At 39.6% G+C, this 27,289-nt stretch overlaps 1 protein-coding gene across 3 annotated transcripts in view; it reads left to right on the top strand.

Moving 5' to 3' along the window:
* Positions 1-27,289, top strand: part of magi1b (membrane associated guanylate kinase, WW and PDZ domain containing 1b) — a 416,356-nt gene that overhangs the window by 292,612 nt on the left and 96,455 nt on the right. For all 3 annotated transcript variants that reach the window (XM_048606419.1, XM_048606418.1, XM_048606417.1), the window contains exon 3: positions 18,393-18,512. In XM_048606419.1, coding sequence (XP_048462376.1) covers positions 18,393-18,512 — 120 coding nt within the window. The remainder of the gene's footprint in view (positions 1-18,392; positions 18,513-27,289) is intronic.

The raw sequence follows: 27,289 nt of genomic DNA, 5'->3' as shown, positions 1-27,289 counted from the left end.
CCTCCCTACCTCCCCACCTACACTCACCTTTACTGGCTCCATCCCCACCTCTTTGACCTGTCTGTCTCCTCTCCACCTATCTTCTCCTCTATCCATCTTCTATCCGCCTCCCCCTATTTATTTCAGAACCCCCTTCCCCTCCCCCATTTCTGAAGAAGGGTCTAGGCCCGAAACGTCAGCCTTCCTGCTCCTCTGATGCTGCTTGGCCTGCTGTGTTCATCTAGCTCTGCACCTTGTTATCTCTTTTTTAAAAAAAAGTTTGTTGCTTACTTCACTGAAGACACTTCCCCTTTCACACTTGGCAGTGCCTTGTCCTTGGATTAGAAGATAGTATTTCAGACTGTCAGCGAAAGAAGGGCAGACTTTAGGCATTCGCTGATAGGGCCCATTCCAAATCGTACAACAACACACAGCATTCCAAATATTACTTTATTGTAGGATTGTCAAGTCTATTCAGGCTGATTACATTCTGAAATCTGACTTTATTTTCCCCTTTTTGTTTCACTTGCAGTTGGATATTCAGTTCTAGGAAGTGTTGAAAGCTAATGTTCTGGCCAGAATTGTATTTCAAATGATGGTGGCCAGGCATGATATGTTTAAGTTCGCACGTATTGTTTTGAATGCATTGTGGAAGGGCTTAAGAGGTGGAATGCAGGTCAAAACATTGTGAACTGGATTTAGGCAACTTAAAAGCACCATTAGGTGATTGTTTGTTTGAATTGCAGCGGATTGCAGAGGCGCTGTTTCACAGCAGTGACGCTCCCATTTGTCTGCAGTGCTTGGGAGTTAGTCGACAGCAGTTGACGACTGATGTTGAGGCTGGGAGCAAACAGCTGTTGATTTGATGATTAGTGTTTCATCTTTAACCTTTGGTTTGTTACAAGAACATTTATACACCTAGTGCTTCTTAATAGCTGTCGTAATTGTATTAACGTTAAACTGAGGGTAAATATCATTGTGAATCAGTTTTTTCTATGGGAGTTTTTTTATTTTACACAATAATCTTTCTAAATGCTGCATTGCAGGAAGCAAAATTACATTTGTCAGTGTCAATATTAATTTTGCGCAAATAACTTGAAGTATTATTAACTGTGGACTTCATCTTGCTGAGTGAGATGTTTCATGCTTGTTAACCCCCTTAGTCCTCAAAACATGAGCATCTTCAATGTCTTTGTTGCCCTGATGTTAATGCAGCATCATTATTATTACCAATTTGGTTTAATTTTGGGGTGATATATCCATTTTAATTTGGGTAAGCTACTGTTATTATCTGTGTCTATTAAACAAGAAGCAAGATTGATCTTTGGTTGGCAGCCCAGTGAATCTATGATTCTTGCATTGCTCCAGTCATCCCATGATATTGAAGTGACAGCAGCTTTGTTTTTTAAAAAAAAGCACTAATCCATAATATTTCTGACTAAATCATCAAATATCCTAAACAGTGTAATTCAGCAGACACCTCTGCCACTTTACATTGCAGAGCCAATTCCTCTTACTTCGCAGCCCTGGGAGTTCTGGGCCACTCACCAGTAACAGTGCAAAGAGGGTTCCAGAATACCAGCAAGAGGGACAATCAAAAGGTATAGAAGGCACAGACGTTGTTCCACAGTCAAAGAGCATCTACAGGCCAGGGATGCTCAGTCCATTGAGCCCAGGGTAAATGGCCACCTGCACCACTAGTGGTGACTGATCACATTTGGTGCCAGCGTCCATGTGTATTCAGTAGTGATGACTCGAGAAAAAAAATCAGCTGTTAAGCAGTTACGACATAATGTTTATGTTACACCATTGTCCCTGAACAAAGGACTACTTTCGGTCATAGTGTTCAAATGCGTAGCGCATTAAACTAAATTACTAATCTATTGCAAGCCACTTCTGTTTTGTATTCAGGGAAAGGAATTTGTATAACAGGAGTTGATAGAAGATGAGTTTGGGGTATTCAGTATCCTGGCTGTAGACTGTTTGGTTCGAGCCTCCTTGTCTCTAGCAGGTGGTAAAATACCTCCTCGGATTAATGAAAGGGAGGCGCTGTGCAGGCTGGACCCACTGTTTGATTAATCTCAAGAGACTGACTATGTTAAAAGAAACAAGATATTATTTGTAATCATCAAACCAAGAAACTGTTATGACTTTAGAAGAATTTAGTAATTCTACACCAAGGGTGTTCGCTAGTTTTTGAACTTCTTTAAATTGATGAGGGATGCACAGAAAAAGCCACTGCTCTTTATTTGGAGTCGAATAGAGACCTAAAAATAATCATCACGTTAACAACATTTTAAAAACTTTTAGTGCACCATATTCATTTTTTGAGAGATATTGATGATTTTGAGAGTTCCTTATGAATGTTCTTATTTTACAGGATTAAATATTTAAGTTGGTGTCTTGAATAACTCTAAGGTGGTTAGCTTCTTTAAAGTTAGTCGAAAAAGTTTCAAATCATGAATGGAGAAAGCAAAGCAATCATAGTAACATGTAAAATAGCCAGGAAGCATTAGTGATATGGCTTATAGTCATCTGACAGCAGTAGATACAATACAATAACAGCATAGGAACAGGCCCTTTGGCCCACCAAGCCTGTGCCAATTCCTAATCTTTATTTAGACTCCCTACTCATTACCCATGTGCAGTTTCTGTTACCTCCCATTCATGTGTCTATCAAGATATGCCTTAAATGTTGCCAATGTGCCTGCTTCCATCACCTCCACTAGCAGTGCATTTCAGGCACCCACACCCTCTGTGTGAAAAATTTTCCATGTACTTTTCCCCTGAACTTGTGCCGTCTTGTCATTGACCTTCCCACCCTGCGAAAAAGCCTCTGACTATCCACCCTCTTTATGCCTCTCATAATTTTGTAGATCGCTCATCAGCTTTTGTCTTTCCAATGAAAACAATCCAAGTTTATCCAACCTCTCCTCGTAACTCAAACCCTCCAGACAAGGCAGCATCCTGGTAAATCTTCTCTGTCCCCTCTCCAAAGCATCCACATCCTTCTGATCGTGGGGTGCCAGAACTGCATGCACTATTCCAAATGTGGCCAAATTAAAGTTTTGTACAGCTGAAATGTGACTGCCAACTTGTATATTTGATACTCTGACCGATGAAGGCAAGTGTGCTGCATGCCTTCTTTACCACCTTATCCACTTGTGTTGCCACTTTAAAGGATCTGTGGACCTGCACATCCTGATCCCTCTGTATGTGTCAGGGAAGGTGGGAGAGAGAATGGTGCTGTGAAGATTATGTGCAAAATATTTAAACCAATGGAGTTCTAATTTATAGACCAAGTTGTTAGCTGCAACATTAGATTTTAAACTTTGGATTTTGTATTGAAGTCCGTAATCAAGTTGAACAATTTCTTCAGTGAAATGAAGATATAAATTTTTACATAAAAATAAAGTTAATATACTTCCAATTTAAATTTATAACACCTGGGATATGGTGCTGCTGAGCTTAACTTGAAATACTGTTTAGTGATGCAGGAAACCATATCATGTTGGACCAGTAATTTCATGAGCTCATTCAATTTTGGGCACAAGAGGAAAGTTTTTTTTTGTTCTGAAAGTTTGATAACCTAACCAAGTTTTGTGCTATGGAGATAGTAGGAACTGCAGATGCTGGAGAAGGGTCTAGGCCGAAACATCAGCTTTCCTGCTCCTCAGGTGTTGCTTGGCCTGCTGTGTTCATCCAGCTCTACACCTTGTTATCTCAAGTTTTGTGCTATGTTGGAATTTCATTTTAGGAATTGGATGCAGAAATCTAGCCGTTTTTCTTCCAGTACAGTTCTGCACATTGTCAGAGAAGCTGTCCTTCAAACAGGATGTTTTGCCAACCTCCTGCCTGGCTGCTTGGTACTTTTGAACATTAAATGCTCTAAGACAGTTTGAGAAGAGCCGGTAGCATGGTTAACATTTTCCATCCATCACTACCAGAAATAGCTTTGCAGATTATGAATCTTATTGCTGCTTTATGGGATTTTGCTATCCTCAAAATGGTTGCTGCTTGTTTGATACACATGTACAGCTTCCTAAGATTTTATTTGAGAATTATAAGGCATTATATAAAACAATCTTTTTCCATCTGATTTAGGTACCTTGTGTTGCTAGCATAATGTCTTCAATATCAATTTATGCATTAGCCATGTTTAGTGCACTTGCATCCTGACTGAGGGAGAAGGCTATTATCCCAATGTGGCATATTCAAAAAATATTCCTCAATTACTCGGATCCACTCTGGTCACTGCTATAAACAAAAACATGGGAAAGCTTGTCGGAATCTCAAAGTAGTGCTAGAAATATTAATTACATTGATTTATTTTGAAATTGACACCTGCCTGCTAAAGGGCCCCATTGTTAATGAACAATTGCATGAGACTTGGTTACAAGCGGGAAAAGAATGTTTCACAGGACTGCATCAAGGAGGAAACTGTGAAATACTGCAATGGTGGGATGCAAAGTATTTGCTTAACCTCCCTCAAAACTAATTTGTCATGTTCAGTGAAGCTGCTACACCAGGTCTTCAGGGTATCAAAAGGGTAGCATTTAGCTCCTCGGAGAAACCTTTCACTGCTTTTTTTTCCCTTTTCATTTGAGGCGACAGGCAAATTGTTCCAGATCTTGTTGCATTAAAGTGGCTTGCATTTATTTTAATTAACGTGTTTGGTCATGCTGTGACATGACTCCGGGTCAGCTAGGACTCGGTTCAGAGGTAGGCACTACCACTGTGACAGTAGAGCCCCTCTAAACATGACTTGCATTACGGTCAGTAGAGAAGATTTGAGGGGGATCTTGTTGAGATGTTTAAGATACTTAAAGAGTTTGGACGGGGAAATAGAGAGAAATTATTTTCTATGTTGAAGGAGGCCTAGAACAAGGGGGCAGAGCTGTGCAATGAGAACTAGACTCGTGTAATTTTACCACATTTGCTTTCTTCTCTGCTCTAAGGAGAATATCTAATAAAATTACATCAGACTGGAATAAGACCATAGCTATAAGTACCTCAAAATCTTGCTAAATAATTTATTGTGCAGAAAGTGTCATGTTGCCTCCAGTTTTTTTTCCCCACCCTCAAAAGGAATCCAATTATAGAAAAAACAAGTTGGCTTCTTAAAGTTAGTGCTGTGTAGATTGTCGTTCCATCCAGCATTTCTTATTGTGATTTATCAAACCCCACAGTACTTTATTAGCACCATGCCTTACCGAATGGACTGTTATATCACATAAGGGTCAAATTTTGCACTGAAGAAACTTTTTTCAATGTCACTATGTTTTCCTCAGTTTTATTTGTTGCTTACTGTGTGATAATGTTTGCAGTTTCTGTCCTGATAACGTGGCCCCTTGACTGCACTGGCCACTGAACCATTGTTTATTATTCCCACAAAATGTAGGTCAGCCACTTGGTCTTAAAATATGGTAACATGCCCATCAGGAAAGAGCTGTCCAATGCTTCACACAAAATGCAACCTTCCGTCCTGTCCTCTCTGCTGCTACTTTCGGTGCAGCAAGCTGAATAGCTTGAACCCATCCAATTTGTACCTGGCAGCAGCAAGTTGCACTGGTATCCATTTAGCTGCAGCGCAGCCAATACAATTAGTGGAAAGATCCATACTTGAGACATTCAACATTGCAGCTTAGTGTTAGCCAGTAATCTTTTCACTCCCTCTGAGTTGGTAGATAATTTCCAATGCTTATAAGAATGTAAGGAGAGCATTTTACTCTAATTTGTTGAAAAATGAACTTCATACATATAATTGCACAAGGTATAGCAAAAATATTAGAGACTTGTTCCAACTGTATTGATTTTAGATGTATTAATGTCAGGGGGAGTGTCTTGCATGGATTTGCCTGCTCTGGATGGAAGATTTTGTTTTGCCATTCCAATTATTGTGAAATTCAAATTTGCATTTTACTTCTATTTAAATGTGCATTATTTAGCTGGCAGCCTGGACATGACCTCCATTTGTACCATACAGATAGTTATTGCCTTAGTGATCTTGTTTTAGCAGATGTTGAATTTGACCTCACTTGATCTATGTTGTGCTATGTCAGAAAATGGTGGAGGTGGCTGAAAAATGCAGTAAAAGTTGAGATTCTGGGGCAGACTGGAGAGTGACTGGAAATCATTTAACACAGGAAAATGTGCTATTTACTGTTGTTTAAATAAAAAAAAATCTTTATTTTGAGCAGATCATACATAACTACAAAATAAACTGTCAATAGAATTCAATTACACTTTACCGTGAGATCAATTTAACAAAACTTCATTTAACTCTAGTTTTTGTTTTCGTAGTAATGAGGTTAAGTGCATCTACTTGCTTGAGGTCAGTAATTACTAGCCTCTGTGATAGGTGGCTCTTTTTAAAAACTGCACACTAAAACTCAAAGTAAAATAGGATGCCTGTCAGAAAGGGTAGGTAATCATCACTGATTCTGAAAGAGCACAAGCATTATTCAAAGCAAGTATCAAGTTTGAGGAACAAGTGGTGGAGGCTGGTACAATTACAACATTTGGATGGGTATACATGAATGGGAAGGGTTCAGAGGGATGTGGGCTAAATGCTGGCAAATGAGATTAGATTAATTTAGGATATCTGGTCGGCATGGACCGAAGGGTCTGTTTCCGTGCTGTATAACTCTGTCTTTCAATGTATTTCAAAGTCATTATCCCCAGAATGAAATGTGATTTTAAATTTTAAAATAAGAGCATCAAACTCTCAACAGATGACCGTCACACCTGATTTTACTAAATCTCCAGGTTATACAGTTTCTTTGTCAAATTGTATAAACTACCCTGCATTTGGCAGCAGCTATCAGAAATCTGAATGGGTTTAACGAGATTCGGTTATTTGGGAGGCTATGGCCAAGAGGACAGCATATAGTTATATAAGACAGCAAACTGTACAAAAGGTAAATCTGGAATATTATTCCATGTAACAGCATAATATTAAATTCGGAAGTATGCACAGCTTAAAATAGTAAATAGCAAACTTGACCTATGGCAGGAGCAGTGTGAATTAGACTTTCACGTAAAGTAGTGGAAAGCAAAAACATAATCATTTATAGATTTTTCAGCATTGGCAATTGCCATTGCTAATATGTATTTTATGATCTTGTTAGAAAATTATTATAAATTGCACAGATTTCAAAGTTGCTATACTTTGAAGACAGCTAGTGACATCACAACGTGTGATGCTGTAGTTTAAGATGTCTCCATCTGTCAACCTGTTAGACACACAGCCAGCTAGCTGGTCATTGAGTCAGCCAGTCAACTATGTATATAATAATAGCAATCAAAGTAGGCCTAAAATCTAGGCTGTGGATGTAATTTTCAGATGTCATGTTAGTGTATGTAGTTGTTAATAAACTTCCAGATATCTGACTCATTAAGAACCTGACTCTCAGGTTTATGTTAGATGGGCTTACACGTGAATAAAACGCATCAAAATGCATATTTATTCAGGTTTGATTTGGTGCAATTAAATACCTCACTTGATTTCAGAAAATAAATCCAATCTGTATCAGTACCGTCAAAAACTCGGGTTAGTTGAATTGTGATTGACCCTTTTCCCAATAATTGTTGTGAGTGCAGAATTCAGTTTCATATTTATGCCTTTGTATATAGATAAGTTTTATATAAAGTATAAATATTTTAATTTTGATTAGATATCTAACAATTATGAAAAATGGATTAGCAATACGTCACAGTACCTTCAAATTGACTGCTTTTGCTTATTTGCTGCTGGAATGGAAATAATACTTCAGAGATTAGTTACTAATAAAATTTCTCTGGTTTGTGCCTTTCCAAATTGTAGAACATCACTCTTTAACATTACCAGAATGTTTGCAGGCATTAAATCGGCCTAATGTTATTCCCCAACAGACATGTAAAATGATGACAAGTCCCTACAGAAAACCACAAGACTCTTTTGTTTGGTGAAGTCAGTCCTGCTGTGGAGTGGTGTTCTTCCAGAAAGAAGTCAGATGTCTTAATTTCTAAAGTTAGTAACCAGCAGAGCCAGTCACATCAGGTTTCTTTCTCATGCTCTCCCAGGCTGAGTGCTGTTACATTATGTCAGGAAATCTGCCAAAAAAAAAATGCAGGTGTTGTAATCTTATGCCATTTCTTGTAATCACAGTTTTCATGCTGTGATCAACTTGATTATAAATTAGATACAAATTGATTATTCACCTTCGTTACACAGGCTGCCATTTTGTCAAGGTACAATCTAACTTGAAGCTGTAGCTATCAATCACCATCATTCATCTCAAGTCAAGTTGCAAACTCTCAAATTGAAGGCAAATCGAGCAAATATGTCCTTTTTTAATGACAACGCATGTTTTGTTCACTTCCATTTGAGCCTGCTCCAGTATCCAACAAGATCATGGCTGATACAATCCTGGCCCCTCCGATCTCTGATTAATATTTCATCCCTTGTTAATCAAGAATCCACCTCCCACTACCATTACCTAAACGCCATACAATGAGCAAATCCATAACTACAAGAATGTAAAAGGAAAATGATCAACTATTTTAAATAATTTTTCTCAAATTCTATAATGTTAGTATAATTAGTGAAACAGCCACTGTAACCAGCTAAACTACTCTTGTGAAATGCTAAAAATAGGTGAAATTAATTTTGCGATGTGCTTGTTCAAGTTATCACATTCTATTTCTTTTGGTTTTAGGATTTTGCACCTAAAAACTATTTTAATAATGGTAGTCCGAATTGTATTACTGAATTTGTAAAATGTAGACATAAAAGATTTGTTGCATTGAAAATGCCTCTGAAATATTTTGACCAATTTAAATAGAACCACAATTGGTAAAGTGTGCAACCATTCTTAATTTTTATAAAATCTGATCTCCATTAACAATGCCTACAACAAACTGTTTCTTTTTATGGAGCAGCTCTTACATAGTAAAACACATGTGCTTTACAGTACCATTATTAAAGTAAATATAACTCTGAGCCACATACGAAAATATTAGGATAGATGACTAAGTACTTGGTCAAACAGGTACAATTTTAATGAATGTCATAAAGAAGAAAACTGAATTAGAGGGAGTTTAGGACCTGGACAGATGAAGGCCTAACCACTAGTGGTGGAGCAGTTGAAGACAGGGATATCTAAGAACCCAGACTTAGAGAAGCTTGATAGGGCTGGGGAAGATTGCTGACAAATGGAGGGCTTTGTAACTGAGGATGAGAATTTTACAAGTTGTGGCTTTGAAATGAAGATCCAGATCCTGGAATTTTTTTAAAGGATGCGTTGATGTTCAGAGATTGGGCAAACTTGACTTTTCTTTAGAATGTTCTGGGTTGTTTTGTTTGAAGGGCTGAACCTTTGAACCATGGTGATCACAGTCAGATTACCACCCTGTCCCTTTTTTAACTTAACTCTGCCTGTAGCTCTGAGTTTTTTTGCCTAAACATCAGAGTGTAGCCTCTTGAGAAATGCAGAGAGTATCTGATCAGGGGAGCAGTGCAGACTCAGCATTGGAAGCCAAACAATGTCTCCTTTTTAGAGCATTAACTGTCATATTCCATGCTTGACAAACTAAATAAAGTTTGTCAAACTATGGAGAAAAGGGAAGTGTCTAAACCATATGGGTGAAGGACTAGGTTGACAGGTGATTAGTGAGGGGATGTGATGGCAGTTGGGTGAGTTAGGGGATATGGTGGCAGATAATTGGGTGAAGAGGTAGGTTGGCAGGGGTTTGGTAAGCAGATTGTAGTTGAGTAGATAGGGTGGCAGATAAGTGGGGGAGTGAGGGGGTAGGTCTAGGTCGGTAGGTCAGGTGCTCGGGTGGGTTGGGTAAGTGTTGGGTAGGGTTTATCAGGTGTCAGCTAGTCAGATATCCAAGGGTGATCAGTGTGAGTGTCTGGGTGGTGGGTCAGTTTTATAGTCACCGAGGAGCTTGAACAGATTCTGATTCCTCTAAAGATTTTCTGGGTAACTAATCAAATTATTAAATCTGTACCATCTGACTCAACTAAGATTTGGGGACTTTTTTTTTAAAGAGGTTTCCAATCTCAGTGTAATTGCCCATGAGAAGTTTAAACTTCTAAGGTAATAAGTACATAGTCAGTAGGTTGGGACGTCTGAGGGTATCTAAAGCATTCCTGTCAGTACACGTGGTCTCTGGCTATCCAGAAACTGGAAGATCTGGATCTCAATGTTGTTTGTTTTAAAATGTTGTGGATTGCCTTATCTGCTGTGGCGCAATTTGTCATAGCTCTCAAATGCGAGCAGAGGTTTTAGATCAAGTTTTCAGATTTGGATTGAGAAGCGTTCTCAGTGCAATGGAAGATTTTGTCTTTCAGTTTTGTCAAGGAATAACAACCAGGCAGTAAGTAACCTCCAGGAACAATTGGATACTTGTAATAATGTCAAGTTAACACAATATGGCAGAGGCAGTACTCTATTGAGTGCCCCCTTTATTTGCTCATAAGGTTTCCCATCTACTTTAAATATAATTAAACACTGAACAGAAACTTAAATATTGTTTATGGGCGACCTTTTTGGTCTAGTATTATATCTCCCCATTGTTCTAGTATTATGACTCTGACTGAGACAATCTTGTCTGATCTCATTCCCCTTCTCTTTCGCTGTGGTCATGTGCAGCTATTGTAGTATTTATCATATAACAAAAACAATTTGATATCTGGTAAATGCTCAAATGATATAGATATGTGTGGCTGACCTGAATGCGTTTATGTAAGTTTGTATCATTGTTGCATTTGCAGATGGTTTATGAAAACCACATGAAATGCCATCTGTCAGGCGTGTGTCCAGTTGTAAGCTTGTTATCCTTCTACATGAGGAAAGATGTGCCTGTCATTTCAGGTCCATTGAATGTCACAGTGCAACAATTGGTCAAATGTGAGGCTGCCTTTCAAGAGTGACCTGCACATTCCAGGGCATCAAGCTTGACTACATTAGGCGTGCACGGAGAAAAGCCATGTTCAGCTTTTGCTTTCCTGCTGTTACGTTTACCAAGAGCATTTGGGATTATTTCTTTGTCTGATGTCTGAGTTTCTCTCCTTGAGACATAAAGAAGTAAGTCTTAGTTTGAAAACTGAATATCCCATAATGTTTCAGTTTCTTTGGTAGCTCATCTGCCCATACGCGATCCACCACAGATGCACATGGCATACAAGCAAATGCTCAATATTGTGTTTTTGGACTGTACCTTTTGAAATATATATGTCACTTCTCTCCTCCATCACTGCAGGATGAATGCTTTAATTGTACATATCAAATCTCAGTGCCTTTTTTTTCATCAATTATTGAAGCTACAGTCGGTATTCACTCAATCAGTAGAGGTAGAAATGATCATATTCTTCTTTTTTATCCTTTTGTTATTCCTCAAAAGTGATATACCCTTAAAAACAGCAATACTGCCTGACCTGTCATTGCAGCTCTGTGCCTGTTCAGGGATGCTTTATCTGTGTGACTGTGTGCACCTTTCCTTCCTTCTCTCCCTCTAATCAACAGCCTAATCCCATTTCCATCGAAACAGGTAATTGGTGTCAGATGTGAGAGTCTGGCTAATGTACGTAACACTGTACCTGACCTCCAAACAATTTGAAATGATGAGCAAAAGTCAGATTCTGTGATGCAAAACGTAAAATCAAGATTTTTTTTAAAGATCTAAAATTGACGCACGAAATGAATCCTTGTACTTTAACAAAAATAATCACAACTATTGCATTTACCGACAGATTAAGCAGAACATCCAATCTTGTATGAGGTGTGGCTTGTGTCACCCACCAGAACAGTGTTCAGCCTCTCATGACCTAAGCAAGCTTTGTCACAAGACGACATCAGGCTGAAGTGTAGGAAGTTCGGTCACCTAAAAAAATCCCAAAGGGTAACACAATACTGCAAACACCATTATTTTAGACTTTTCCCCCCTATAAATAGTCTCTGTTGTATTGTGGCATTGTTTTCAGACCAGACAGGACTATACCTTTAAGATAACATAACAACATGGCATTCCAGTTGAAAGGTACCTGCTTCACCTACAGTCATTCTTTTTGTGTAATGGAGTCAGTGTAGTGTCTTCTGTCAGTTAGAAATGTGTATGTAATGTGCAGAAACAAAAAGCACTAAATCCAGACTCTGTAATTCTGTGATATTATAGCCTTGTAAATAGTCAGTGTTGTAAACAAACTTAAGACAGCTGAATCATAAAGAATCTGTGATATAGTGGGCTAACATACAGAAAACCATATAAGGCTATCATTGGTGACAGTGAATGGCTCTGAGTGCCAGTCATGATAGCTATTTAATGGCAGTAAGAAGTCACTGAAGACTGAAAAATTGGCAGACACGTTGTGCAATGTCTATTTTTCCTAACAGTCACACATCCATCTCTGAGTTCACAGCTTAAGTTAAAGCTACAAAACTAAAGGTTACAAATTTGTTCCGGAGCACTGTGAGTACTCTACCCTTCTTTTGAAGTTGTACTGTTTCCAAGTGGCCTTGGACAACTTTAGATTTTTTGTTTTGAATGGTTGATAGAAGGATTGTTCTTAGCTTAAAAGAAAAGCATTCCTAGAATTTAAAAAAAAACAGAAAAGAGCAGTTTTCTATACTTAGAAGGCTTGCCTTTCGCAGTCATTTTTGGTTCTGCTATTTTACCATCATGTCACATTATCGATAGTCAGGCCAAGTAATGCACCAAATTGGAGGTGGGTGTTGACAAAGGTACGGGATGTGATTGCACCAAAGCTAATCTAGCTGAAAGGCTAATGGAACTGGTCATTGCTTCTGCACCCATCAAATCCTTCAGAAAAGTCCTTTTGGACAAACCTAAGGAATACACCATTGACATTTGAGCTAGAAGAAGCTTGCAACCTCAAGAAAATTGTACCAGACCAGCTGCATCAGATGGTTTTTAATTCTGAAATAGCTATTTGTAGCTATCAACAGGTTAAGCAGAACATCCAATCTTGTATGAGGGTGTGACTTTTCTCACCTACCAAGACAGCATCCAGCATTTAATGACACAGGGAAGCTATGTCTTTCACAAGGACATTGGGCTAAAATGTGTAGCAAGGTCTGTTGCTCAGGAAAATTCCAAAGTGCAAACACAATACTCCGCAACAACTTGCAAAGAACAGTCAACTGAGGAGTAATGCCGAAGAAGCTTTCAAAGTTCCAGTCATGGCTCTCAAGCATGTCAACCATATCCTAAGAGGTAGCCACAATATTTCAGCTCACAGACCCCAGTTGGATATGGTAAACTTAACACACCACATGGATGCCATCAGAAAAGCTTTATTCTATCCATGTGACATACCACAAAAGGAGTGAGCACCATGCACTATATGCCAAAGCTGACACTTCTCCAAGAACAGATATCGTCACTTTAAGTATCTTACATGAGAGACACACATGAAAATGACACTGAATCAGTGTGGTGCATAAACACAGATAGGTTAACTGCTTCCAATGATCTGAAAATCCCATGCATTGGCAATATATTTCTTAAATGCCAATACATTCCTCAGGATTGACACCTGAAAGTTTTAAGCTGTCAAAACACAAGGACCAGTTATTTTCAGTCTACCACCATGCATGGATCTACATATTATGTCGCCTTGCTAATCTTAGCCCTCAGTTGTAATACTGCAGTATCAGTCTTGCGTGTTTTGGTCAGAACTGAGAAGAGTGGATTCAGCAAGCTACATTAAATGATGATAAGTTGCCTGAATACATTCAGCGGCTCCTCAAGCTAGTACATTCTTTCTGGCCATTCAGGGAGGAACTACAACCCGAAGAATACAGTTAAAGGCAATCAATTCATAATTCCACAAACTCTATGTCAGGAATGCCAATCCATATACATTTAATGACCTAGGCGCAGTTTTAAAAAAAAAATTGGCCCAGCATTAATAGGGGCATAGATGCTTTAAACTTGCTCAGTTGATCAATTCCATAAATCTCATCAATTGAGAGAACCTCTGCTTCCACACAAGATGCCTTCTGAGATATGGTGCAGAATTACATTTTGGTAACTGATTAATTTCACCAAATTCCCTTTTGTGAGACAAATTATGGATTCCACTAACACAATGGTTGTTGACTACCATATTCATTTTGTTCAGTGTGTCTCAGCAAATTCTGTCTATGTTAGGGCACTCTTCAAGGAAATGTGTAGGAAACGGGATGATCAACATATTACCTTCACCTGTTCATCGCTTCCTGTTGAATGGATTTGCAGAACGCTCTGGTCATACTGAAAAATCCACTGTCATTAGATGTAAAATGACTTGCCCAGATGTATTCAATATATTCATAATGTTTCTCCAGACATTTACCCTCAACAGCCATTGTTTCATATTTGAGACACTGATCCACACAGTCCTTCCCTACCACATTGTCACCACCCAACCGTGTTGACCATTGCACTGTTGGGAAGAAGGAAGAAAATGGCATGAGCGTCATCAACAAGCACGCGGGCAGTTATTCCAAATTGAACTAGAACAAGTGGATGAATTCAATTTTCATGGAAAGATACAAAAAATGTCATGTCCAGCCTAGGTCACAGTATATTGTATTGAGCACTGGTTAAATCCTATGAAAAATTAAACAAGAAATCCAACCGTTTGCCAGACCTACTGAGTTTTTCCAGCAATTTGTTTTTGTTTTTGATTTTCAGCATCCACAGTCTTTTTTTTAGAATATCCAAAAGTCGTATCAGCCACTCATCACACATGCTGGTGATCCAGATACTTAAAATTCCACGCGAGACAACAATCACACATTTACAACAAACGATAGGATGCTGTAGAGCGAAGCTACATGCCAAATCGCGATTATTGTTTAAGGACCAAATCTGTTCACATTATGTCCATTAAGATGTTATTTGATTGTATAGACACAATTAATCTACATGCATCTGTGCACGTTATCAAAAAAGGGTTCCCGTTCTTAAAGGGAACAGAAGATATTATGTTATGGCATAGATTCCAGACCAGCCAGACCTTTGAAGAAAGCTACTTGATGTATAAAGACTGATGTTCCATAATCAAGGTACCCACTTCACCTGTAGTCACTCCCTGTGCAATAGCCTCCATGTAGTGCCTTTAGTTAGTTATTTGTGTTTGCAACACCAGTAAATACAGAACTTAATCTCTGACTGTGATAACGTTCATTTATAAATAGTGTTGTAAATAAACTTAAATATATTTGATCAGCCAGTACCCTTTCGTGATATATGTTACATAGGCTAATATATAAGAAAACTACAAAGTTCATCAGTATCTAGAACTGTCAACAATATATGCACAAAATTGCAGACTTGTGATTTAGTGAAAAGTCCCTTTGTGGCCAGTTTGGATTAAATGGAGGCACATGTTAGTTTTGCTCCATTTTATTTATGAAAATTGATTTGACATAGAAAATACTGAAAACTGTAATTGCAGAAGGCACCTCAGGATATAGAACAGTTGCTGTACAGTCCATCTCTAAAAGCAAAACTAGATAGTTGATATCAGGTGGGTTTACCTTTCATTTGAAAGCCTTGCAATTCCAAAAGTATTAGAGGAAGAACTAACCACTGACATTAACGTCATGTGGATGCAGACAGGTTTGCTTCATTATGAATGGGGCTTCAGAAATGCCAGCAAGATTGGTTGAAGTGGCTAAGCATCAGCTGAAGTGGAGTGTGAAATTGACAATTTCAGCTAAACTGCAAATTTAACTCCACCTTTCTTTAGAAATCATGCTATCAGTGATTAGCCATGTCATAGACTGGCATGTCCTGACATACTTGCAGGGCATGCACTTTATCAATGGCAGTCCTGCTTTCACAACAGCAAAGTAAATAAGATGACAGCACTGCCTTCTGCGAGTCGGCACAACACTGGAAGAGATAGTTTCTGTAGCTGTGCTGGCAACACAAACATTCAGAACCCGTGTTGACAGTGACTCAGTCTGTCTCAATGAATGAGCAAAGTGATTTTGCACTCACAGGAATGGACCCACCCCCATTCATTAAGGTGCACCTTTAAAAGAAGTGCACACGCCAAATTGTGTTTCTGTTGTTCTGTTTGCTATCAACGAAACTGTTCAATATAAATCATGTCTTTACAACAAATCAGGACTCCATTGTTGTAGGATTATTTTTTTGCAATCGTTCTGTGATATGATGCTCAAATAAATTTTGACAACTGTGTTGTTAACCACAACTTTGAACTTTGTAAGGGAAACTTTGAATTCCAGTTATGTTAGCCTTCTCTTTAAATAAATCTCTGCAAATTAACTAACGGATTAGATAATCCAGCAGAGTTGACTTTTAATTACAACCACAACTTACTTTCTTCTTCTGGTTCTCCCCACAGAACCTTTATTTGATCTTTTAAACACCGCTCTGATCTAATTATTTATTTCAAACACTGATATTAGTTTACAGATATTTCTAGTGTGTTTTTTTGGGGGATACAGGGAGGGAAGTTGTGTGCGCAGGATCTTCTAAGCACTGACTTTTGGAAATAGAGTTGTTTGGGTTTTTTGTACAGTTTTTAAAGATGTTTATCGTTTTTTAGGAAGTCAGAATATCAGATTTAATTTTATATTTTTGGTTCTTCTGTTTGTTTTATATTAACCTCATATCAGCTGGGGCCCAAGCATTCTCTAAATTGTAACAAGTCTATCTTAAACGGAAGACCAGAAATCCAGCCCAGTACCTGTCATGGCAGCTGCTTTCTATTGTAGATAGTTTTATAACTGAACAGGTTTTCCATGGAAATAAACAACCTGATTCTCCTACCCTCATTGCAAAATTTCTTCTCTTTTGTAGACACGACATAGAAATGTTTAGTTTGCCATTTCAGAATACTATTGTTAATTGCTTTACTGTTTCAAGATTAAAAGATTGGATGCCCCAGTGAGCTGCTACAAAAGTATGCTTTGGTTTCATGTGAAAATGTAATCTATTCCTGTAAGGTTAAGGAATAGAAATGGAAATAATGTTAAGACTTATTCCTTCTTAGGTTGTGACCATTGTTGGTAAGGTCACCCTTTGTTGCCCATCCCTAATTGCACTTGAGAAAGTGGCAGGGAGCTGCCACCTTGAGGTGCTGCTACCCATGTTGTGTTGCTACACCTACAATCCTGTTAGGAAGGAAGTTGCAGACATGTGACTCGGTGAACGTAAAGGAGTGGTGACACAGTTCCAAGTCAAGATAATGTGTGGTTTAGAGGAGCTTGCAAGGTGATGGAGATTGAGTTTGAAAAGAGCTGCTAAAGGAGGCTTGGGAAGTTGCTGCAGTCTATTCTGCAGATGGTACACATGCCGATTACTGCATCTGTGGTAGAGTAAGTGAGTTTTTTTTTTATGGTATTGAATGGGAAGCCTTTCAAGCAGCTTGTTTTGTCCTAGACGATGATGAGCTTGGAGCAGCACTCATCCAGGCAAATGTACAGTATTACATCACACTCCTAACTGTGCTTTTGCGGGTCAGGAAGTGAGTTACTTATAGGATTCATAGGATCTGATGTGCTTCAGTTTCTGATCAAGAGTCACCCCCTGTTGATAGTGGAAATTTAGCACTTAAAATGCCGTTGACTGTCAAGGGAAGATGGTTAGATTCTCTTTGTGGAGATGATCATTGCCTGACACTTGTGTGGTGTGAATGTTACTTGCCATTCATCAGCGCAAGCCTGGATGTTATACAGGTTTTGCTGCATATGGGCACAGACTGTTTCAGTATTACAGGTGACTAAGCAATGGATTTAAGATTGACCTGCCCTGCCACATTCTGATTAACATCTCTGATTGCCCAAATATTAACATGCGATGATTTTTAACAATCTCAAATGAACAGGGTTAAAAGTAATTTTTGCAGTCAAAATGGAGAATGTATTTCACAACAAAGATTGAATCCTGGATCAGTGCATTTGTAGTTTATTCGTGAAGGAAGTATTGTTTCATTTAATTTCAGGGATTGAAGTATGACAGATAACATGATACTATGAGAACAACGGGGAAACGGCCAACACACAGGATTTTTTAAAGTGAACAAAACTAAAGATGAGGTTGCTGTACTGGTAAGATAGAAGGGTAAAATGTGAAGGACTGAGAAGGATCTTGCCCAATTTAATTGAGCAAAACAATAGAAAACATAAGGAAGGATCAGGAATGGAAAATCTTTAAATAAGAGGCAGGTAGATTAGTTTCCCAGTTCACTTGAGATGTCAATTCCTCAAATCAAGAAAATTGGCTATATGTTTCCCCAGCAATTCTACCATCAGGTGCTAGACAAAGGAAAGGCATATCTAAGTCCAATAAATGTAAAAAAAACAGCATGCCTGAAAAATCCCCTACTGACAAGTATTAAAAATTCCTTTTTAAAAATCAGCATTTTGTATTTTTTCCCCATCAAGGCACAACTCGACCACCTCGAGAGGGAGAAGTTCCTGGTGTTGATTACAACTTTCTCACAGTGAAGGAGTTCTTTGACCTTGAGGAGAGTGGTACTCTTCTAGAAGTTGGAACATATGAAGGTAAATCTTTTAGATTGAAATAACTGTCTTCTATCCACCAGGTTTAATTGTATCAACCAGAATGAGCTTTTACTCTCATATAGCTTTTATTGATGTCACTGGTGACTTCAATCTCTTGTCTTCAACTTCTCTTAAAACATGTGCTTACATTTGTTGCTGTTGTGACGTATATATGAGTATGTTTAGGCCCTGTGTCTTTTTAATACGGGGGTAAAACAACAGGAATCATGGTTGTTTTGAAGTCTGCTTAACAACAAACCTAAGTGACATTGGTCTTAAAGGGAGGTCCATGTTGATTTGTCAGTAAGTAGTTGTAAGGTGTTCACACTTGGAGATAAAGGGAGCAGCATTTTTGCTTACGGTGTTCTTCCAAAGAAAGAGATGCTATCCAGGCCATGGTGACAGAGGAGGGAGCTCAGTCACTAAAAGAGTTCAAAATTGATAGGACAAAAGTGTTGGAAAACGTAAAGTGCTTAAAGCTAACAAGGCACAGTACTGGCTGAGATGCGTCCAAAGGTAGTGAAGAAAGTACGGGAGCACTAACCACAGTCTTTGTCCTCCTCACACTCCATAGAGGTACCAGAAGATTGGAAAGTTATAAACGTTGCAGCTTGATCAAGAAAGGTTGTAAGGATAAGTCCAGCATTTACAGACCACTAACTTCAGTGGTGGGGAATCTTCTGAAGGCAATTATTTGGAATTAATAGTAACATGGAAAAAGGTGGGTTGATTGGGAAGAATGAATATGGATTTCTAAAGGGGAAATCGTGTTGAACTAACTTCCTGGTGTGTTTTTGAGATGGTAACAAGCTCAATGAGGGTAATGGTGTTGATGTGGCATACACGGATTTCCAGAAGGTGTTTGATACAGTGCCACATAACAGATTTGTGAAGGAAGTTAAGTTGTGATATAAAGAATTCGGTAGCAAAGTGGATTCAAAATTGGCCAAGTGATAGGAAACAGAGTAATGGTTAATGGATATTTTTCAGGTGGAGGGGGCGGTATTGGGATCCTTCCTTAGACAAGTTGGTGGAATGGGCAGATAGATGGCAGATGAGTTTCAATGCACAGAAGTGTGCAAGAGATGCATGTTGGTAAGAATACATTGAAAGACAGTATAAAATAGAGGGTACAATTCTAAGCGAGGTACTGGAGCAGAAAGACCTGGATGTACATGTGAACAGGTCATTGAAAGTGGCAGCTCAGGTAGAGAGAACAGTATCCTTGACTTTATCAACAGGGGAACAGACTACAGAAACAAGGAGGTGGTGTTGAATTTGTCTAAGACACTTGTTAGACCTCAGTTGGAGTAATGTCCACATGCTGTGTGCCACATTATAGGAAGTATGTGAATACATTGGAGAAAGAAGTTCCTCATCCCTGGAACCATTCTGCACTCTTATAAGGATCATTTGAAGAAGTTGGGGCTGCTCTCCTTGGAGAGTAGAAAGCTAAGAGGAGATCTGATAGGTTTTCAAAATCATAAACAGGCTGGATGTTGTAGATAAGGTGAAACTACTTCCACTTGTATAAAGAACAATGAGGGGACATCGATTCAAAGTGATCTGATAAAGAAGTAAAAGTGGCTTGCGGATTTTGTTTTTCCCCTTCAACATGTAGTGAGGGTATGGAATACACTGTTTGGAAGTGTGGTGGGGGCAGCTTCAATTGAGGCATTGAAGAGAATTTTGATTAATTATTTGAATGAAAATAATGTGTAAGGGTGAGGGGGAAGAAGCAAAAGATTGTCACGAGGTAATGTGCTCAAGTAATGAGCCAGTGCAGTCATGATGGGCTGAATAGCCTCCTCCTGTGCTGTAACAAATCTGTGATTTTTGTTTTTGTTAATACTACTGTCGTCAAAACAGGCATTTGCACTTTAATGAGACCAAATATAGGTGACAGGGCAGCTCTTTAGCAGAACACAGCTACATCAGATAGGGAACTATCTGGGCAAGAAGTTTCCAATAAAGTGCCTCAGAATTTTTTAAAAATTCATGTAAAAGTAACGTGAAATCTTAATTTGGAAATCACATTGTACACTTACTGTGGAGTGCACAGTGATTCTGATCCTGTGCCAGCACAGTAAATAATGCGCAGCAACCCTTTGCTAATTAGATGTTTACTTCATGCTGGAAATGTTCATGAGCTAGTCCATTCCACACTCCTGTTCTGTACATCACCAGGGATGCAATTAATGTTCTTCAGAGGTAGACATGAGTACTAGGTCACTAAATGAAGGATTACCTCCATGGTCAGTCTTCCATCTATTCCCCATTGTAACCAAATAATTGGGAAATGCAAGCGCAAATGTGCATTGGATCCTGTATTTGATTCAGGCTTTGCAGCTTCACACTGGGCTTATAACAAAACATGAACAACTAAATTTCTAATCAAGCTGGACTCCCAGCCCCCTCTCCCACCGACTCTGCCTCAACAAGAGTTGTTAGTACAGAAGATGAGGCAAATTAATTGATGGTGGTAGCAATCTCGAAATAAATATTTTAATGAAATTTTGCAGTCTATTGTTCAAAAGTTTTTTTTTTAAATTACTAGAAAAACAACATTTCTGCTGTTTTGACAGTGAAACCCGCTGAGAACCTGAGAGCAGGAGTAGACTATACAGTAGCTTGTGTTTGCTGCATCGTACAGTGCAATTGTGGTTGATGTTCTGCTTCAAATCCCCTTACCTGCCTGCTCCCCATATCCTTTGATTTCCTGAGAGGCCAACAATCCATCTGAGTTTATAACATACTCAATAGAGCATCCGTAACCTGTATCCATAGGACAGAGATTTGCAAAGATTCACAGCCCTCTGAACAAACAAATTATTCCTCACCTCAATCCTGTATAAGCACCTCTGTTTTGTGAGACCATGTCCTATGTTGTAAATTCCCCTGTTAAGAGAAACAACCTGTCAGTATCTATTTTGTCAAGTCCCTTCAGAACCGTGGATGTTTCAAGAAAACACTCATTCTTTTGAGCTGTTAAACACCAGAAGGTTGGTTTAATGGAATCCAGGCAAATGGTTTACAAGTCGGAATTTCATTTTCATTTAGATATTTGCTAATCAACCTCTTCAGAGAAGACCCTCTGGATCTTCCTTCCCCTCCCCTACCCTCTGACTTCATCCCTCCATCCAATCCCACTTCTTGCCTTGTATTCACCATACCCTTTGACCTTTCCCCCTCTGCTGTACAATCGGTACTCGGCAAAGGACTTTCACTTTATACCTTTATAACCAGACCTGAATGAATCTTGGTTACAACATGACGTTGAATTTTTTTTCCCGTCATCTTCGCCCTCATGCCTACTTTGGGTAGGATTCCTCTCCCCACTCTGCACAGACCTTTTCAACCATCTCCAATACTCTTCTTCCATCTGGACTTTTCCCTCTGGCCTATTGCTGGCGCTTGATCTCTTCATTGCAAACTGTTGATATTACACTGGCCACCTGAATTTCTCTGCCCCTCTCATCCACTTTGACCCATCTTCCTGTTAACTTACTGCACTCCATGCCGTCAATACCAACGCTGACCTTTTGTTATCAAACCTGATGATAAAGGTGGTGCAGTTGTCTGGCATACTGACCTCTACCTGGCAGAGGCTGTGTACCAACTCTCAGACCACCTGTCTCCTGTCTGGATCATCATCCCACTATTGAATATCATGGTATAGTTTCCAGTACTGTCATGTACCTCATCTCCGGGGATCTCTCCTGCACAGCTTCCCACCTCATAGTCCCCCAATACCACACAGTCTGCTTCTATCTCCTTCCCAAAATCCACAAACATGATTGCTATGGCAAACCCTTCATTTCAGCCTGTTCATAACTCATCTCTTCCTATCTTAATTCTGTTCTCCCATCTTGTCCAGTCCCTCCTTGTTTACATTTGTGATTCTGCTGTCACTTTACATTATTTCCATACTTTCCAGTTTTCTGGCCCTAGCTGCCTCAGCTGTCCCATTGATGTGCAATCTCTCTACAATATCCATCCCCAAAAGGATGGTCTGAAGGCTTATTACTTCTTCCTTGAAAGGAGGCCGTCACAGACTCCCTGCACCCTCCTTCACATGGATGAACTCATTATCAGTTGGAACAACTTCTTTAACTCCTCTAATTTCCTCTAAGTCAAAAGTGTGGCCGTAGTTATCTGCGTGGGGCCCCAGATATCTTCATGGGCTGTGGACCTCGGGCCTACACCTATAAATCTTTTTCCAATACATCAGTGATGCCTTTTGAGGCTGCATCCTGCTCTCTTGCTTCCATTTACTATCCTTCTCTCACTTTGACATGCTCTGTCTCTGATTCTTCCCTTGACTTCACAGCTTCCATTTTTGAAGATAGGCTGGCCACCAATACCCATCACAAATCCAGCAATTCCCACAGTTACCTCAATTACACCTCCTCACCCCCTGCTTCCTGCAAGGATCCCATTCCATTCTTCCAGTTTCTCTATCTCCGTTGCATCTGTTCTGTTAATGCCACCTTCCGCAGGGGAGCCTCAGCCATGTTCACCTTTTTTCCTCAATTGAGGATCTCCCATGCCCCTCCACCCATTGTGATTGACGTGGCCTTCAGCCATGTCTAACCCATCGCCTATACTTCTGCCCTCACTCCTTCCCTTTCCAGAACATCAATAGGATTCCCCTTGTCCTCATTTTCCAACTCGCTAGACTGCGTTCAAAGGATCATCCACTGTCACTTCTGTTACCTCCCACTGATATCATTCAACAGCATCTGCTCTCTCCATGATACCCTGGTCAATTCTTCCATCATTCTTATCACCTCCTCACCTCCCCATCTCAGTTCTGTCCAAAGGAATGACCCTGACTTCCCAATTGCTTGCCATATCAAGAAACCATCTTGCGCTCATGTTAATATTCCTGTCCTGGGCCTGCTGAATGTTTCAATGAAGCAAAACACCCTATGTTCCACTTAGGCACTTTATAGTCTCAGTCTCAATAATGAATTCAATAATTTAAGAACCCGTATTATATGAAGGCCCATATTATGTCTGTTCTCCACTTTCCTTACATTCTCTCCATATTAACTCTGCCACAGCCCTGTTGTGTTTGTGTCTTGTTTACTTTGCACTTAGTAGAAGGGACCAATTCACTCCCTTTCACAACTTTGCATCCATTTTTCATCTTTTTTTCTTTCTTCATGGTCGATAACTGCTTTGTCTTTTGCACTGGGCCTGCATCCCATCTGTATTTTTGTTCCTGTTCTGCCTCAGTCAAATGTATAAAAGAGAGCCTATTTTCTAACACCTTCCAGTTCTGAAGAAGAGTCATATCAGACTCTTTCTGTCACCACAAATGCTGCCAGACCTGTTGAGTTTTTACAGCATTCTCCATGTTTGTTGATTTTATTACACACCTCTGGAGCAGTTGAGACTTGAACCGTGACTTTTTGTTCTAGGGTAGGGGACACGGCAACTGCAGTCCAAGAGCCCCTTTCCCATTGTTTTATGTGGACATTTTATTATCTAATCAACCTGCTCAGTAATGTTATGACACACTTCTGGAGTAGTCAGGATCGAACCCTAGCCTCATAGTTCAGAGGTAGGAACACTACTACTGCACCACAAGATTCCCTTTCCCACCATTATATATGTATCCCCAGTTCTCACCTAATTATACATTAATTATTGTATAAATATTGCTTGTGCCCTAGATTATAACGTCTCGAGCATTCCTGTCAGACCATTGTGGATGAAAACAGAACTTCTAGCAGGTTGGCCCAATTTACTCAACAACTCATTATTGACTAACCCTCACATCCCAGGAAGCAATCTAGTGAGCACTGCTGCTTGTCTCCAGGGAGATCAAAAGTGCCCACAGTTCTTCACGTCTGGTCTCACCAAAGTCCTACATAATTGCAGAAAGATGTTTTTATTCTTGAACATCAATCCCCTTATAATAGAGGCCCACATGCCATTTTCCTTCCGTACTGCCTCCACCGTTGAAGTAATGTTTCCTCCCACCCAATTTTGTTAGTGTATTTGTAAATGATAAATCAAAGTCTGGACAAACTTTGCTGAAACTTCATACACAGGTGAGGTATGGCTCAACGTAGAACTGATTGGTTTTTGATGCAGATCCAGATCCAGGACTGTTTTGTTAAAGACTCTAATAATATTGGAAGACGATTCCAATTTCTTTATTGTTTAGAACGCTTTGGATTGTTTTATTTCGAACATTACGGATCGTCTTAGCTGCTGAGGCAGAATTCATAGCTGTCAAAATGTTTTCCAAACACAGTTGGATGTGTATTGGCACACAATCATAGATTCGTAGAAACTAGGAGGGAGAGTAGACCATTCAGCCCTTTGACCCTTCAAGCCTGCTTTGACATTCATTCTGATCATGGCTGATCCTCTGTCTTAATGTGATATTCCTGCTTTCTCCCCATACCACTTCATGCTTTAAAATCTAAAAATGTATCCACTTTTTTCTTGAATATATTCAGTGACCTGGTCTCAGCAACCTTCAGTATTAAAGGATTTCTCCGGTTCATTACCCTTTGAGTGAAGAAACTTTTCTTCATCTCATTCTTGAATAGTCTACTCAGTATCCTGAGACTCTGTCCCCAGTTCTAAAATCCCTACTAGCAAAAACATCCCTCCTCCATCTAATCTGTTCAAGCCTATTCGAATTTTGTACATTTGAATCTAGTCCCCTCTCATCTGCTTAAACTTGAATGAACATAGGCCCAGTTGAACCAATCTATCCTCATGGGACATACCTGTCATCCTAGTATCAGCCTATTATTTCCTTTCTTAGGCACACAATACTCAGAGTGTAGTCACACCAAAGCCCTGTATTACTGCAGTAAGACATACCTACTGAACACAAATCCTCCAGCAATCAACGTATTGAATGGCGGAGCAGGCTCAGGAGACCAAATGGCCCACTCCTGTTCCTATTTCCTCTGGCCTTATGAAAGCCAAAATTTCATATGCCTTCCTAATTGATTTCTGCACTTGCCTGTCTACTTTCATCACCATTTAAGTCATACTCTTCTGTTTCTTACACCTAAATGTATAGTTTCACATTTAGCCACATTGTACTGCATCTGCCGTGTGTTTGCGCATCCACTTAATATGCCAAAAACACCTTGAAGCCCCCCTCTCAAATCTCGCAATAACTGGGGCCCAAGCACTGATCCTTGCGGTATCCAATAGTCACTGACTGCCATTTGGCAGAAGACCCATTTATTCCCATTCTGTGCTTCCTGTATGTCAACCAGTTCTTGCACAATGCCAATACATTATTCCCTAATCCCATGTGATATAATTTTTCCCACTAATGTTTTATGATGGACTTTATCAAAAGCCTTCTTAAAATCCAAATACACCACATCCACAGGTTTTCCCTTATTTAACCTACTCGATACATCCTCAAAACTTCCAGTAGATTTGTTAAGCATGACTTCCCTTTCATAACCCTATGCTGGCTTTGTCCAGTCCTTTATTATATCTTTTATAATAGACTTGATTATTTTCCCCACGACAAATGTTTGGCTAGCTGGTCTGTAATTTTCTGGTTTTTTTTCCCCATCCCTTCTTAAATAGTTGGCTTACATTTGAGGCTAGAAGTCTTCTCAATTTGATGGAAGCTGTTATTTGAAGGCTGTATTTTTTTTTCAACTTTCCAACTGCAAGCATTAATCAGGCAGGGAAAATCGTCCAAGAGCTGTACAATTATAATAATATTGAGTTTACACAATGGCTGAGGTGTACACTCAGTAGAGTACCCTCTTGTTGCTTGCTATGTCTGCATGGTGTCTTTCTGTGTTCCTTGTTTGAGTGCACCAAGGTGATGCTGAAAATCAATGTTTAAAAGTTTCTTACTTCGTGGAAAAAAAATTGATTTCTTTTTGCTGCCAAAGTGAATATCTTTTCAAAATTCAAATGAACGGCATTACTGACTCCTCTTTATCCAACTGGCTATATCCGTAAAAGATACTCTAATAAATTTGTCAAGCACCATTTTCCATTTGTAAAAGCATATTTTATATGCTGTGATCTTTTAAGTGCGATGCTAAGACTTCTTTAAAAATATATTCCAGCATTTTCCTGACAATTCATGTCATGACAACTGGTCTTTAGTTTCCTGTTTTTTCTCTCCCTCCTTTCTTGAATAATGGTGTATATTTGGTATCTTCCAAGCATGGACCACTCAAAAAATTTAGGAAATTTTTGAACATCAGTGCATCCACTATCCCCACAGCTAGGAGAACCTTAGTTTGTAGGCTGTTAGGCTCTAGCGATTGGTTGTGTTTTCTATTTTTTTCTAATACTTCAAAACTGATGTTACTGATATCAGAGATAGTAGGAACTGCAGATGCTGGAGAATCCGAGACAACAAGGTGCAGGGCTGGATGAACACAGCAGGCCAAGCAGCATCATAGGAGCAGAAAGGCTGACGTTTCGGGCCTGGACCCTTCATCAGAAAAGGGGGAGGGGAAGGGGGTTCTGAAATAAATAGGGAGAAAGTGGGAGGCGGACAGAAGATGGATAGAGGAGAGGAGAGGTGGAGAGGAAACAAACAGGTCAAAGAGGCGGGGATGGAGCCAGTAAAGGTGAGTGGAGGTGGGGAGTTAGGGAGGGGATAGGTCAGTCCAGGGAGGACGGACAGGTCAAGGGGGCGGGATGAGGTTAGTAGGTAGGAGATGGGGGTGCGGCTTGAGGTGGGAGGAGGGAATAGGTGGAAGGAAGAACAGGTTAGGGAGGCGGGGACGAGCTGGACTGGTTTTGGGATGCGGTAG

This window comes from Rhincodon typus, chromosome 16 (assembly GCF_021869965.1).
Source record: "Rhincodon typus isolate 14 chromosome 16, sRhiTyp1.1, whole genome shotgun sequence".
In the NCBI taxonomy this organism is placed as follows: domain Eukaryota; kingdom Metazoa; phylum Chordata; class Chondrichthyes; order Orectolobiformes; family Rhincodontidae; genus Rhincodon; species Rhincodon typus.
Note: the sequence above shows the minus strand (reverse complement) of the source record. Positions and strands in the feature narration are given on the sequence as shown.